Source organism: Canis lupus, chromosome 20, assembly GCF_011100685.1.
Source record: "Canis lupus familiaris isolate Mischka breed German Shepherd chromosome 20, alternate assembly UU_Cfam_GSD_1.0, whole genome shotgun sequence".
Classification (NCBI taxonomy): Eukaryota; Metazoa; Chordata; class Mammalia; order Carnivora; family Canidae; genus Canis; species Canis lupus.
In genome coordinates, this window is record NC_049241.1 from 58,312,679 (window position 1) to 58,325,486 (window position 12,808).

The window sequence follows — 12,808 nt, forward strand, 5'->3', positions numbered from 1 at the left end:
CACGGGGTTGAGGGGGGCGCTGAAGGGCATTTGTGGTGGGGCCACCTGGCGAGTGTGCAGCAGGTGCAAAGGCCCCGGGGTTGGCAGGGCTCTGCCTGGTTGGAGGGGTAATGGGGGGGAGGGGAGGGGGTTCTAGTGCGAAGGAGGGATAGTGGGGGCTGGTGGGGGGCCTGGCAGGAGCCCCTGGAGCCCCCCCGCCCCCCGTCCCCCCTTCTGAGCCCCTCCCCCGTTCCCCCAACCCTCTGCAGTCTGCACACGACCAAGACGCTCATCGGACCCCAAGCAGGAACAGGGTTCACGGAGGCGGGACGGGAAACAAAATTGTTCTGTTGGGAGTCTGGAAGAAAGTCACACCCGTACACCTGACATAACGCCGTGAGCGCTAACGCCTATTTTTCAATTTTGGGGACTTTTTTTTTTTTTTTTAATTTATGATAGTCACAGAGAGAGAGAGAGAGAGAGAGGCAGAGACACAGGCAGAGGGAGAAGCAGGCTCCATGCACCGGGAGCCCGATGTGGGATTCGATCCCCGAGTCTCCAGGATCGCGCCCTGGGTCAAAGGTAGGTGCCAAACCGCTGCGCCACCCAGGGATCCCCAGACTTTTTTTTTTTTTTAATGACTTCAATGTTCTAGAAAAAAAATCCATGGAAAGGTTTTTGAATACAGAGAAACGTGAATAAAGGGCATGTTTTCCTCTGAAACACCCTGGTAAGGCCCCTCTGTCCGCCACCCTCCCCTCTTGGGTGTCTGCATTTTGTGGGGCTGGGACGCCCTAACCCCGGCTGGCCCTCGGGGCTGGCCTCCAGCGGCTCCTCTCCAGTCGGTCTGAGGAGCGGGACCTAGCAAGGGTCAGTAGGGCAGGTTCTCCCGGCGGCGGAGCGGCTGCAGCGCTGTCTGTGTCTTGCCGCCCTCTGGTGGCAGCGTGCACGACCTCCCTCCGCTTCAAACCAGGAAGTCGTGTGCAACTCCCGGGTCGTCCGGTGGGGGGGATTCATGTATTTACTTGGTCAATAGCAACAAGAGCTGAGAGCGGAGGTATTTCTCACCATGGATCGCACGCCAGGTGCCTGGTAACCCCCACCCCGGGCTGAGAGAAGACAGGCGCGGCGCCGGCGATCCCTCAGGGTTTCGTGGCAGAGTGGGGACTTGATCCCCGGGCTGTCAGCAGTGAAGGGAACCCCAGATATCCGGGTTGGGTCCCAGAACCAGCTGAGCCTGAAGCCGGCCCTACTTTGGCTTGTTAGTTATACAAAACTGTGAATTCCTGTTTTGTCAAAGCCTCTGCGTTAAGTCGGCTTCAGTCTGTTTTTCTTGTGACCGGAGAGACCCTCGGCCGCTGGTGCAGCCCTCGCTGAGCAGCCGTGTGACCCTCGTGAGTCCCTTCGTGGCCCGGGGGTGTCGGCGCGATTAGATGAGATACTGGCCTCAGCAAAGCTTAGATGTCAGGGATGAGGACCCCCCCCCCCGCCCCGCCCCAGTGCAGAAGGCTCCAGAGGCGTGCGTCGTTCCTGTCACTTGGAACGTTCCTCCCGTGGGAGGAAGCTTCCTGCGGTGACCTGGTCGTCGAGTGTCCTCGCACGGCCTGGCCGGGGCCTCCCGCACACGCACACACGCGGTCACGGGCCGACGTCGGCCCCCAAAGATGTCAGACTCCGGTCTTCCCGGGTGATCCTGTTGGGCCCTGCTTGCACCCAGGCGTCCCGCTGCTGGAACAGGGCGCCGTGGCGATCGGACGGCCAGGCCACGGCCCCGCTTGCTCCCTGCTGGGACGTCCCCGGGCGCCGGAAACCCCAGGGTCCGCCCGCATCACGGACCCGCACGCTGAGGAGCAGAAAGCCCGAGGCTGCCCACTCGGCGTGGCCTCACTTGAAGCAACGAGTCACGCCCGCAAGAGCTTCCACGGAAGGTCACAGGTTGAGGTTTGGGGTGGACGTGAATGTGGGGGCCCCTGGAACCCGTGACAGCAGCCACCCTGCAGGCGGGGAGCGGGCAGCCTGCCCGTGGCCTCCGTTCATCTGGGCTTTGCTGTGAGTTGGGCTCCGTCTCCGCAGGCTCAGGGCGTGGGCCAGGGCCCAGCAGGGCTCCGGCTCCGTAAAACCCGATCCACCCTGGCCAGGGAACAGCGAATTCTTGAAACCAGCCAGAATCCCAGGTTTTTTGTTTTTTGTTTTTTTAGATTTTATTTATTTATTCATGAGAGACAGGGTGGGGGAGGTGCAGAGACCCAGGCAGAGGGAGAAGCAGGCTCCACGCAGGGAGCCAGACGTGAGACTTGATCCCGGGTCTCCAGGATCACACCTGGGCCAAAGGCAGGCGCTAAACTGCTGAGCCACCTGGGCTGCCCCAGAATCCCAGGTTTTAATAAAAAAAGGTCTTGGTCAGCCCCAGTGGTGCAGCATTTCCGGGTGAGCCCCCCCCCCAGCTCCTGCCGTTAGTGACCCCCCTTGCCCGCGGCCGCACCCCCAGCTCAGATGGCAGGCGGGCCTCCCTGTGATCTATGCCCGCTCATGGGCTTCACTTAACCGTCGGAGCTTTGGACGCTGGTGCAGTAGGGTCGCCTGTTTCTCGGGAGGGTCCCGGTGCCCCTCATCCCGGTGAGAAGGGCTTCCCTTGATCCCGGGCGTGCAGGTCACCTCCCGGTTTCTCCCGCTCACGCTGAGCTGCAGGTGCCTCCGGGTCGGAGGGTGGAGGACAGCGTGGGGTCACGTCCCCGCCGAGGCGGGCGGGCAGGGGGGCCGGGAAGTCAGGGGGCAGCCCCCCCCCGTCCCCTCTGTGCTGTCTCCGGGCAGGCGTGCTGCTGGTGCGGCCGCAGGGACCCGAGCTCCCGCCGCTCCCAGGGCCCCCGCATTCCCGGCGCCCAGCGCGTCCTGCCTCCCGGAGCTGCACGCGGTCCTGCGGGAGGGAGGCGCTCGGAGGCCGCCTGGAGGAAACAGGGCCTCCTTGAGGGGTTCCCAAGGGCCTTGGCGTGCTTTCTAGAGAGTGAAGACTTTCTCTTTCACTTTTAAAAAATCTTGGTAAAATACATATAATACAAATTTTACCAGTTTAGCCCTCTCTAAGCTCACACTTCAGGGCACAGAGCACACTCACCCTGCCGTGCACCCACCCCCCACAATCTCCAGAGCCTTCCATCTCCCCACATGGAGACCCCGTCCCCAGGAAGCACTGACCACCCCCTGCCCCACCCTGGCTCCCACCACCTCCTCTCTGTCTCTGTGGACGGGACTCCTCTGGAGTGGGGTCCTGCAGGAGGTGTCCTTCTGGGTCTGGGTCCCCTCCCTGAGCCCGGTGTCCTCGGGGTCTGTTCATGCGGGGAAGGTGTCGAGGTCCCTTCCTCCCCGAGGCCGGGTCGTATCCCGAGTGTGGACAGACCTCACCGTGTGTGTACCCACTCTCCTGGATGGACACCTGGTGCTGCCCCTCCTGCTGAGCATCACTCGAGGTGCTGTGACTGTTGGGGGGGGGGTCCCTGATCCCAGTTCCCTTGGGCACAGACCCAGGAGTGGAATCACTGGGTCACATGGTTGTTCTGTGTTTAACTTGGTGCAGAACTGCTGTTGTTGCGTAAAGGTCAGTGAGTCGGGCTGCACTGTGCTCCTGTGACTGCGTCGTCTGCCCCCGTCCACATTCAGGGACCCCCACTGGTGGCCCTGGTCACCCTGGCAGGGGCATGGCGGGGGGGGTCATGCCCGTCTTCCCCCACCAGATGGCCCAGGGGTGCAGGAAACACTTGGCTCCTGGCTGGGGGAGCAGGACGTGTCTCTCCTGCTTGGGTACCACCGCGGGGTCGGGGCCGGCGGGCACCCGGCATCTGGAACCCACACGGCGCCTCAAATGACATGTCCCCAGGGGCTGCAGACCTCTGCCTAAGTGGTTCCCATGCCCCCGAATGAGCCCCCTGCGGACACACGGGGCACACGACACAGCCCGACAGGCGGCAGAGGGACTGGCGTGGAGCTGGGGGTGTGGTGGGCAGGTGTTGCATGACCCCCACCATAGGTGCCTGGGACCCCGGCCTGGGTGACGGGGTGTGGGGGCCCTGTGGGCGTGACTGCCGGCCCTTTCCCCCAGGCAACAGGGCCGGACCGCAAGGCCCCCTTTCAGCCTCCAGCGTGGGATCCCTGTGGTACCCTCAGGCCCGAGCAGAGCTCGGGGACAGAGGAGAGTGTGGGGGGCAGACCCAGAGGGAGGCGCGCTGGGAGGGGACATCACTGTGTCTCGGGGAAGCTTTGCGGGTCACAGTGCTGGGAGCGTCCTGGGCTCCGACCCCGAGACCACAAGGGCTGGTCCCACCATGGGACGGTCTCAATCCAGGGGCTGCCCCCAGGGGACGTGGCCTGTCTGCAAAGAAGCATGGCCGGGCTGGGGGAGTTACAGGGGAGCCCAGGCTTCTGCACCTCGGCTGGGTGCCTTGTATGTAGCCCGTGCAACAGTCCTGGGTGGCCCTGAGCAGACGCGAGGGCAGGGTAATTGAGAAGGAGACTTGCGTGGCAGGTGGAATAACGGCCCCAAAGGAGTCCCTGTCCTGGTGCCTGGAGCTGGGACGTGTTGCCTCCCACGGCAGAGGGGACCTGGGTCGAGGCCCTGAGGTGGGGTGACCCTGGGGTCTTGGGTATCCTCCCAAGAGGGAGGCAGGGGGGAGCCCCAGAAACGGGCAGACCCTGTGCTGCTGGTGGTGAGGACAGAGGAGGGGCCGCAGGCCGGGGAGCGGGCGCCTCTGGAAGGTGGGGGGGCAGGAGGGGGTCTCCCTGGGGCCCCGGGGCAGACCAGCTCTGTCCACGCCTGGTTTTTAGGACTTCTGAGCCCAGAACCATGAAAGCATTGGTGTGAGTGGTGGGTCAGTGTGGCCTGGGGCCTCGCACATCCTGAGCCAGTGGACAGAGGGACAAGCCCATCGGCACCAGTGGGCTGACATGGCGGAGACGGTGGGGGAGCCCATGGCATTCATCGCAGGGCTGGTTACGGAGCTGGGACCCGACTGTGGGAATCCCAGGAGCTGACTTTGTCCAGGGAGGGGCGCCCTGCAAGGCCCAGGCTCTCCCTTTGGACACAGACCTTGCCGCCCCCCTCAGACTGTCCTGCCTCCTCCGGCGGCCTGTCTCTTCTGCCTTGAGGCAGCCCCCCTGCAGTGGCCCTGTTCTGGGGGGCCACAGCTCTGCCCTCAGCAACTCGGCCCTGTGGGGGGGCAGCTCCGCCCTCTGGGCCCCAGCCCCGCCTCTGGGGCCCATAGCCCCGCCCACGGAGCCCCAGCCCCGCCCTCGAGGCTCCAGCCCCGCCCCCGGGCCCATAGCCCCGCCCCCGGAGCCCCGCCCCCGGGCCCATAGCTCCGCCCTCGAGGCTCCAGCCCCGCCCCCGGGCCCATAGCTCCGCCCTCGAGGCTCCAGCCCCGCCCACAGAGCCCCGCCCCGCCCACAGAGCTCAGTCCCGCCCCCGGGCCCATAGCCCCGCCCACAGAGCTCCAGCCCCGCCCCCGGGCCCATAGCCCCGCCCACAGAGCCCCAGCCCCGCCCCCGGGCCCATAGCCCCGCCCACAGGCCCCGCCCCGCCCACAGAGCCCAGTCCCGCCCCCGGGCCCATAGCCCCGCCCACAGAGCCCCAGCCCCGCCCCCGGGCCCATAGCCCCGCCCACAGAGCCCCAGCCCCGCTCCTGGGGCCCATAGCTCCGCCCCGAGGTCAAGCCCCGCCCCCGGGCCCATAGCCCCGCCCACTGAACCCATAGCTCCGCCCCCGGAGCCCCGCCCCCGGGCCCCAGTGGGGTCCTCAGAGCCCACCGCGCTGCCCCCCGCCCCCGCCCCCCCCCGCTATTTCAGGCCTCCCGCACCCTCCACCCCCGCCCGCGTAGGGACCCTTCAACACGGATTTCTAGAAATAGCTGCGTCGGTTTTCCCCGCAGCAGCTGCGGAGGGGGCAGCGGGAGGGCCTGGGGCGGAGGCGCTGAGTTAGAGCCGAGCGCCCCCGGGGGGCGGTCGGGTCACCACCCGGGGCACAGGCGCCCTGGGGACCCCCGGGCCACACGGAGGGCGGCGGCAGAGCCAGGATGGAGCCCAGGATGACCGTCTCCCCGCGAGCCCGACTAATGACCCCTCCTCCCGCCGACACCAGGAGGGGCCGCGGCTGATGCCCTCGGGGGGCACACGGGGACCCGGGCCTCACCCACTGGGCGAGCCCTGACGCTGCCAGCCCCGGGGTGGGCAGAGGCACGAACACCAGGGGGCAGGCGGGGCGCCCAGCCTCTCCCGCTTCGCGTCTGGGTGGGCAGGTCGCGGGGCCGGTGGACTGCAGCGGACAGGCCCCTCTCTGCCCCTCGCCCGCCAGGTGCCCGGGGTCGGGGTTTGGAGTGGGCGCCCCAGGCCTGCGGCTCCTCCAGGGGCAGCCCTCCGCCCTCAGACCAGCAGGGGCGTCCTGTCCCAGGGTGGGGGCGCAGGGACCTGCCTCCTCCCTCTCTGACCTGAGAGCTTGGGCAGAGCCTTAGAAGCAGAATCGACACGGGTCTCGTTTTGTCCCCAGTTTTAGCCACAGAAAGAACAACGTCTCCAGGAAGATAAAAACAGAAGAGAACCCCCTCCCACCCGAACGCGCATCTGCCCCCGGAGCGGCGCCCGGACCCGGGTCGTCAGGTCCTGGATTCTCACAGGGGCCTCCTTCCCACGGGCCAGGGGGGACCGGCCACCGTCTCCCCTCCCGCGGCGCTGCAGGGCAGGGGTGACAGCACCCCACCCGCCGGCTCAGTCCTTGCTGAAGATGCCCGCTTCCCAGCGCTGTGCCATGGCGTTCTTGTGGTGGGTCACCCGCGTGGCTTCCAGGACCTGCGGGAGGAGGCGCGGGGTCCCCATCAGGGTCCCAACTCCCAGGAGGGATCTAGAACATGGGCAGCTCAGGCCTTTCCCCTCCCCTATTTCAGACCCTCTACCTCTGGTAATAGCACCAAGCGACGGGCTAAGCCACACTGAGACCCACAGCAGGCCAAGTGCCAGGGCCGGACATTTCGGACTCAGTTCAAAAAACGTACTCCGCAAACCCAGGGAAGTGGCTGGCTATCTGCACGCTCAGACGAACCCCTCTTTCTGTCTGTCTGTCCCAAACCTTCACTGTGTGGTCAAGAGGCAGCAGGTAGACCTCACTCACGGCCCCGAAAGCAGGTCCCCCCAAAGTCCGCCCCCGGCAGGCAGTAAGGGTCCGAGTCCCCGCGCCCAGAAGGGCTGTGGTGGCCCCGACGCAGGGGCAGGGGGCACAGCGGGTGGGGGGACCGGCGGCTGGTCCCCGGGGGCAGCACTCACCTCCGAGTCGATGCGGTCTAGGGAGTTGATGCTGGCGTACTGCAGGAGGAAAAGAGCGTCAGCCCCGCCCCAGAGCCCACGGGGCCACCACCGACCCCCCAGGTGTCCCCTGACTGGTCCGAGCTCAAAGCTGCGCACCCCGTGTCCCCCCAGGGCTCCCCTCCATCACGGCCTGATGCCACCCCAACCGTGTTCTCTCTGCGAACGTCTGGCCGTGCCAGGCCCTCGCCCAGGCTCACAGAGGCCGTGCTCTTGTCACACGCGCTTGACCGAGGGTCAGCGGGGGCAAGTCCTTGCTGGAACGTGGGACTTGCCCCACGTCACACACCCGCAAGGGGCAGGACTGGGATTTGGGCCTGGAATCGCAGGACGGGCGCTGAGGCTGCAGCCGCTGTGATTCTGCACAGGTCATGGGGCCCCACGACCCCGCCGGGCAGCGGGGGGACATGGCCCCTGGTCACAGACTGGGGCATGTAGAGTCAGGTCGCCGTTCGGGAGCACAGAGCGTGTGTGACCAGACCCGGCTCTCGGGTCGCACGGACGCAGTGCGTCAGCGCCCCGTGCACGGCACACACGGACGATGTGCGGCGATGACAGCCGTGGACACGGGACAACAGCAGGGGGACGTGGCTGACCTGTCCCTGTCCTCCTCCTTCAGACTAATTTGGGGGGCGGCCTCCCGGAGGGGAACTCCACTGAGGTGGCCCTGACAGCAGAAGCCCCGACACGAACAGACACCCGGTTTACCCACTCCGCACTTCCCACACGGGGGAAACTGAGGCACAGCCACCCTCAGGTGCCGGGACTCACCCGCTGCTCCTTCTTCCTCTGCCCAGGAGCAGCCTGGGCAGGGCCGTCCGCCGTCCACACGAGGCCGGAGTGCAGCAGGACGGGGCTGAAGAAGTGGGCCTCGGACACGGAGTAGCGGCCGGTGACGCCTGCGGGCGGGAGGGCGGCAGGGAGCGTCTCAGGTCCCCTGAAGGCAGGAGCCCCTGGCCGGGAAGCGGGGTCAGTACAGGAAACGGCAAACGGACGGACCGACGCCGGACAGAGCAGACGGCTCCCGGGGAATGGATCAGAGGGGCCGGAGCCCCGGTCAGGAGCCGCGTGGACAGAGGAGCCGCCCGGCCACAGATGCAATGTGCCCCCACCCGGAGGACGCGGCGCCCGCGGGTATAAGGCAGAAAACCCACAGTCAACACCTCTCCCCAAAATCTCGCGCTCGAGAGTTGGCGATGGGGGGGAGGGGGGGGAGTGGACAGAATCCCCCGATGCCCCGTCACTCCCATGCCCCCCAACCCCACCGCACCCTAGACCCCAAGCCCCATCGCACCCAGCCGCGCCCCCAGGCCCATCGCGCCCCCTCATCCTAACCCGAGGCCGCGGAGGAGCTCCTGGAGCCCGGCTCCCGGTCCTCATCCTCGGCCGGCGGGGAGAAGACCTCCGGGAACAGCGCGCTCCGTCGCTCGGCCGCCACCTCCCGCTCGCGCCGCAGGACGTTCTCCACCTCCCTGTCCAGCAGCTCCGACGACCCGGACCTCTGCAGCCTCGACGCCAGCGCGGCGCCCCGGTCCCAGCCTCGGGCGGGGGCGGCCTCCGGCGGGGGCGCGTCGGGAACCCGGAACCGCAGGGGACTCAGGTGGAAGTACTCCCAGGGGATGACCGCCCCGTGGGCGCGCGGGGGCTCCGAGGGGGGCCTGCTGCTCCTCTGCCTCGCGCCCCAGGGCTTTCCGGAGGGTCCCGAGAGAGGCGTCCGGGCGCGCGCGGCCTCCCCCACCCGCGCCTGCGAGGCCCGGGACACAGGCGGGGGGCTCCCGGGGCGCAGGTAGGGCGGGGAGGGCTCCGGCAGGGCGCGGCTCACCTTCCCGGGCTCATCCAGGACGGAGTCTGAGCTGCGCGCTCTCCGGAGCCTGGGCTGCGCCCCCGGGGAGGCCGCGCTCCGCCTGCTCTGCAGCCCCTGCCGGTGGGCCTCCTCCCGCTGCGTCTCCTGCGCCAAGTCCCGCTGCACGTAGAGGGACGGGCGCCCTCGCTCGCGCCGGGGGGCGGGGAGGAGGCCCACCCTGGTCAGCAGCGGCCGGCTGGGGACCTGCACCAGCTCCTGCTGGGCGTGGGCCTGCCGCAGCCCCCTCCGCTCCCGCAGGTCCGCTTCCCGCTCCTGGGCCAGCCGGATCTCCCGCTCGATGGGGGTCTCCGTGGGGAGCTCTGGGGCCCCCCCTTGGTCCGGGGAGCCGGGGTCACCCGCAGCCCGGGCGCCAGAGGCAGCAGGCGGGCCGCTCTTGCTCTTCTCTTCCAGGACCACCTCCCTCTCCTGGGGCTTCGGCGGGACCACGTACCCGTTGGCCAGGAACAGCCCGCTGGGGGGCCGGGGGGCCTGGCTGGCCCCCAGGGGGGCTCGTGCGGGGGCCGCCCGTGTCGGAGGGTGGAGCGGGCCCCCCGCACTGGCCTGCTCCAGACTCAGGAACTGCTGCCTGGCTGCCAGGAAGTCGATCTGCTCCCTGTCCACCGCGTCGTCCTCCGGGGGCCCTGACGGGGCTTGGCTGGGGTCCCGGGGGTCCCGCGGGCCGGGGGCGCCATGGAGCGTGGCCACCGTGCTGCTCTTCCGGAGAGCCTGGTCCTGGATGACCGCCCGGCGCTCCTGCTCCAGGTCCTGCGGCCGTCGAGCCTGGGTGTCCCTTGCGTCCCGGCGGAAGGCCGTCACCTCCTCCTCGCCGTCAGCCTTCCCAGAGAGCGTCCACGGCGACGGCCGGCCCGGGAGGGACGCCCCAGTCCTGGCTGCGCTCGGCTGGGCCTCTCGGTCAGCGGGCCACGCCGGTGGCCTGTCCTGGCCCCAGCCACTGGCCTTGGGCCCCACATCCAGCACCTCAAACGTGTAGCTGGCGTCTTCATCGGGGGCCAGGCCAGCCAGGCGGGGCGAGTGAGGGATGCTGAAGATGGGGTATCTGGTCACGCGGTCCATGTCCCGGGGGTCTCAGCTTGGCCACGGCTCTGTGGCGGAGACGCTCTGCGCTCGCTGAGGGACGAGGAGGGAACGGGGCCAATGGGTCAGGGAACAGGAGGCAGCACTCCGGGGAGAGGCACACCTTGCAGTCCCTTCCAGGGCAAAGTCCTGGCCAAAGGGCCTCTGTGGTTGGTGCAGGGGTGAGTAAATGCCCCAGCCCTCCAATCAGGGCGCTCTACCCTCTGGCCTCTGTGATTGGCTCAGGGATGGACATGTGACCCAACCTGCCAGAGACCTGAAATCCTGATCCTGAGATTTGGCAATTACCTAGGAAAATCGGACCCTCTGCCCGCTGGGCTTGTTGGGCTGCTGGGATTGTTTGGACTCCTGGATCCAGCCGTACCTGAAACCCACCCCCATTCTGACCCACCAGTTTGCCCCATGAGCATCTGACGTTTGCAGGTGTCCCCCGATCTCGGCTTGCAGATGGTGCCCCGCACCTCGCCTCCCCCAGCCCATCCCCAGGCCGCCTCCCCGGGCCCCAGGAGCATGTGCATCCGCCTCCCTCCCGGCGCCCACTCTGAGGTTCCTTCTGTGATTTTTTTTTCCTTCAGGGGGCCTGTCCCTCATGAACAGATGTGAGGTGGGGAGACTGAGACTTAGGGAGGGAGGAAGGGAGGCAGGGATGGGCATCCGGGTTCCCTCCGTGGCACCTGCCCAGGGCACACTGTCCCTTCCCAGTCGGCCCTCCGCCCCCCGAGCCATAAAGCCACGACAGGCCGTGGACCTTGTCCTGCTGGGCCCGGAAGGCCCCGGAGCCTCTGGCCACACCTTGATCTGATGCCCCCCGCCCCGGGGGGGCGGCTGGTGCCCTTCAGGCATCGGGGTTCTGCTGAGCACAGATGCAGGAGCCCCCTCCCCCCGCCAAGGTCATGCACCTGCGCTCATAGCTCCGTGGCTCCCGGCCTCCCTGGAGTGCGGCCTTCCTCTGGCCTCTGCACAAACCCCCAGGCCTCGCAGCTGTCCCTACCCCAAACCCGACCTCCTCGTCCTCCTCCTGCAGCTCCCTCTGCCTGGAGGACCTTCATGTCTGCCCCTCTACAGCCCTCTTAGCTGCAGCCCACGGGACACCTCCTCCAGGGAGCCCCCGCCCCGCCACCCCCCGAGGTTGCCCTGGCCTTGGAGCCTGTTGTCTGAGCATCCCGTGCTGCCTGGCCTGGCACCCAAGTTGGGCGTCACCTCTTCACAGCTGGGGAGGGAAGAGTGGCTGTTCCCAGCCCTTGGAGCAGCCCTTGGCCGTGTCCCCACCCCCAGTTCTGTCGGAGTCACTACGACGTCCGCTGCCTGTAGGTCAGCTTGCTTGTAAAAACTGTCATTCTAGGGGAAATGCGGCCCTCCCTGCGCCAGAGGAGTGGCACCGAGCACCGTGAAGTCCATCACGGGAACCGTGTCGCCGCCGCGTGCAGCTAGACGGCTTCCGTGCCAAACCCGGAAGCTGTAACTGGAAAAGCGACGGTTAAGAGCAAGCAAGCCCGGGTCCCCCACGGCAGTGCGGCCCCGGAGGTCACGGGCTGGGTGCTTCTCTGAGAGGGTCATAGGTCATTGCAGTCTTGTCCTCCCCCCGTCCGAAGCCGTCAGGTCCCCCTCTTCTGGTCTGGTATACAGCACGTACTTAATAAAGACTGAACACGCCGCGGACTCTGCAAACACCGCTCATTCCGGGCGCCCGGGGCCTGCCCGGCGGGGTCTGTTCAGCCACAGACCTGGCCGCCCCGGGGGCCTCCCCTCAGCCCCCAGGCCCTGGAGGTCCCCCGGGAGGGCAGGCGCCGGAGGGGTGACGCAGGGCTGTTTGCTGATCTCGGAGCCACCCGGGGACACTCACTCTGGGAAAGAAAACCACCTGCCCCGAGGGTGTCGGTGTCTGGGTCGGGCGGGGCACGGGCAGGGCTCGGGCGGGGCGCAGCTTCGGCTTGGCCATTCCTGCGGGGTGATTCACGGAGGCCCCGGGGCGGGGCTCGGGCTCAAGGCCCCAGGGCCCCACTAGCTCGGGCTGGCCTCCGTGTGCACACCTGGAGGTGGCGTCCGCGGCAGTCGGCCCCACCCCAGAGCCTGCCATGCAGTCCGTGCCCTGTACCTGGTATACAGTGGGTGCCACATAAATGCTAGCCTAGAGGGGGAGGTTGCTGATAGTATCACTATTATTTAAACCCTGGGCTCCGCGTGGGTGAGTTGGGAGGATGCTGCCCCCACCGGGGCCCGCAGAGGTCGCACAGCTGGTGACAGAGCAGGTCCCGAAGCCTGGGCCTCCTCTTCCAGGAAGCTCCCCACCCCGTAGCTCCCGGCCAGCCCCACCCGCGTCACGCCGGTACCGACGGGTCTGGGGTTTATGGCCCGTGCACCTGCTTCCTCATCAGCACCCGGGAGGGCCCAGGGCTCAGGGAGGGCAAGGTCACACAGCAAGGACGGCCTCACTGGGGGCGACAGTCCTCAGTCGCGGGACGGAGCCCCCACTCCCGAGATCCCCGGACTCTCACCAGTCCCCCCAGCCCCTCAGCTGCCCCCCTCCCAGGCGGAGGCTGCCCCACCCACCGC

At 67.7% G+C, this 12,808-nt stretch overlaps 1 protein-coding gene across 1 annotated transcript; it reads right to left on the minus strand.

Annotated features, from left to right (window-relative positions):
• Window positions 1-6,491: 6,491 nt before the first annotated feature.
• On the minus strand, window positions 6,492-12,765 carry MISP (mitotic spindle positioning). Its single transcript, XM_038565397.1, has 4 exons — window positions 8,653-12,765; window positions 8,089-8,216; window positions 7,279-7,317; window positions 6,492-6,807 (listed from the first exon to the last, which is right to left on the minus strand). The coding sequence occupies exons 1-4, from the start codon at window positions 10,232-10,234 to the stop codon at window positions 6,727-6,729; spliced, it is 1,830 nt and encodes a 609-aa protein (XP_038421325.1). The 5' UTR covers window positions 10,235-12,765; the 3' UTR covers window positions 6,492-6,726.
• Between the last annotated feature and the right edge of the window lie 43 nt (window positions 12,766-12,808).

What these genes read in the sequence shown, in the direction of transcription:
- MISP (XM_038565397.1), bottom strand. Translation starts at nt 10,234, where the DNA reads ATGGACCGCGTGACCAGATACCCCATCTTCAGCATCCCTCACTCGCCC. An exon ending in AGAGGAAGAAGGAGCAGCGG is followed by an intron (nt 7,318 to 8,088) that starts GTGAGTCCCGGC and finishes TTCCTCCTGCAG; the next exon opens with TACGCCAGCATCAACTCCCT. An exon ending in TAGACCGCATCGACTCGGAG is followed by an intron (nt 6,808 to 7,278) that starts GTGAGTGCTGCC and finishes CTCCTCCCGCAG; the next exon opens with GTCCTGGAAGCCACGCGGGT.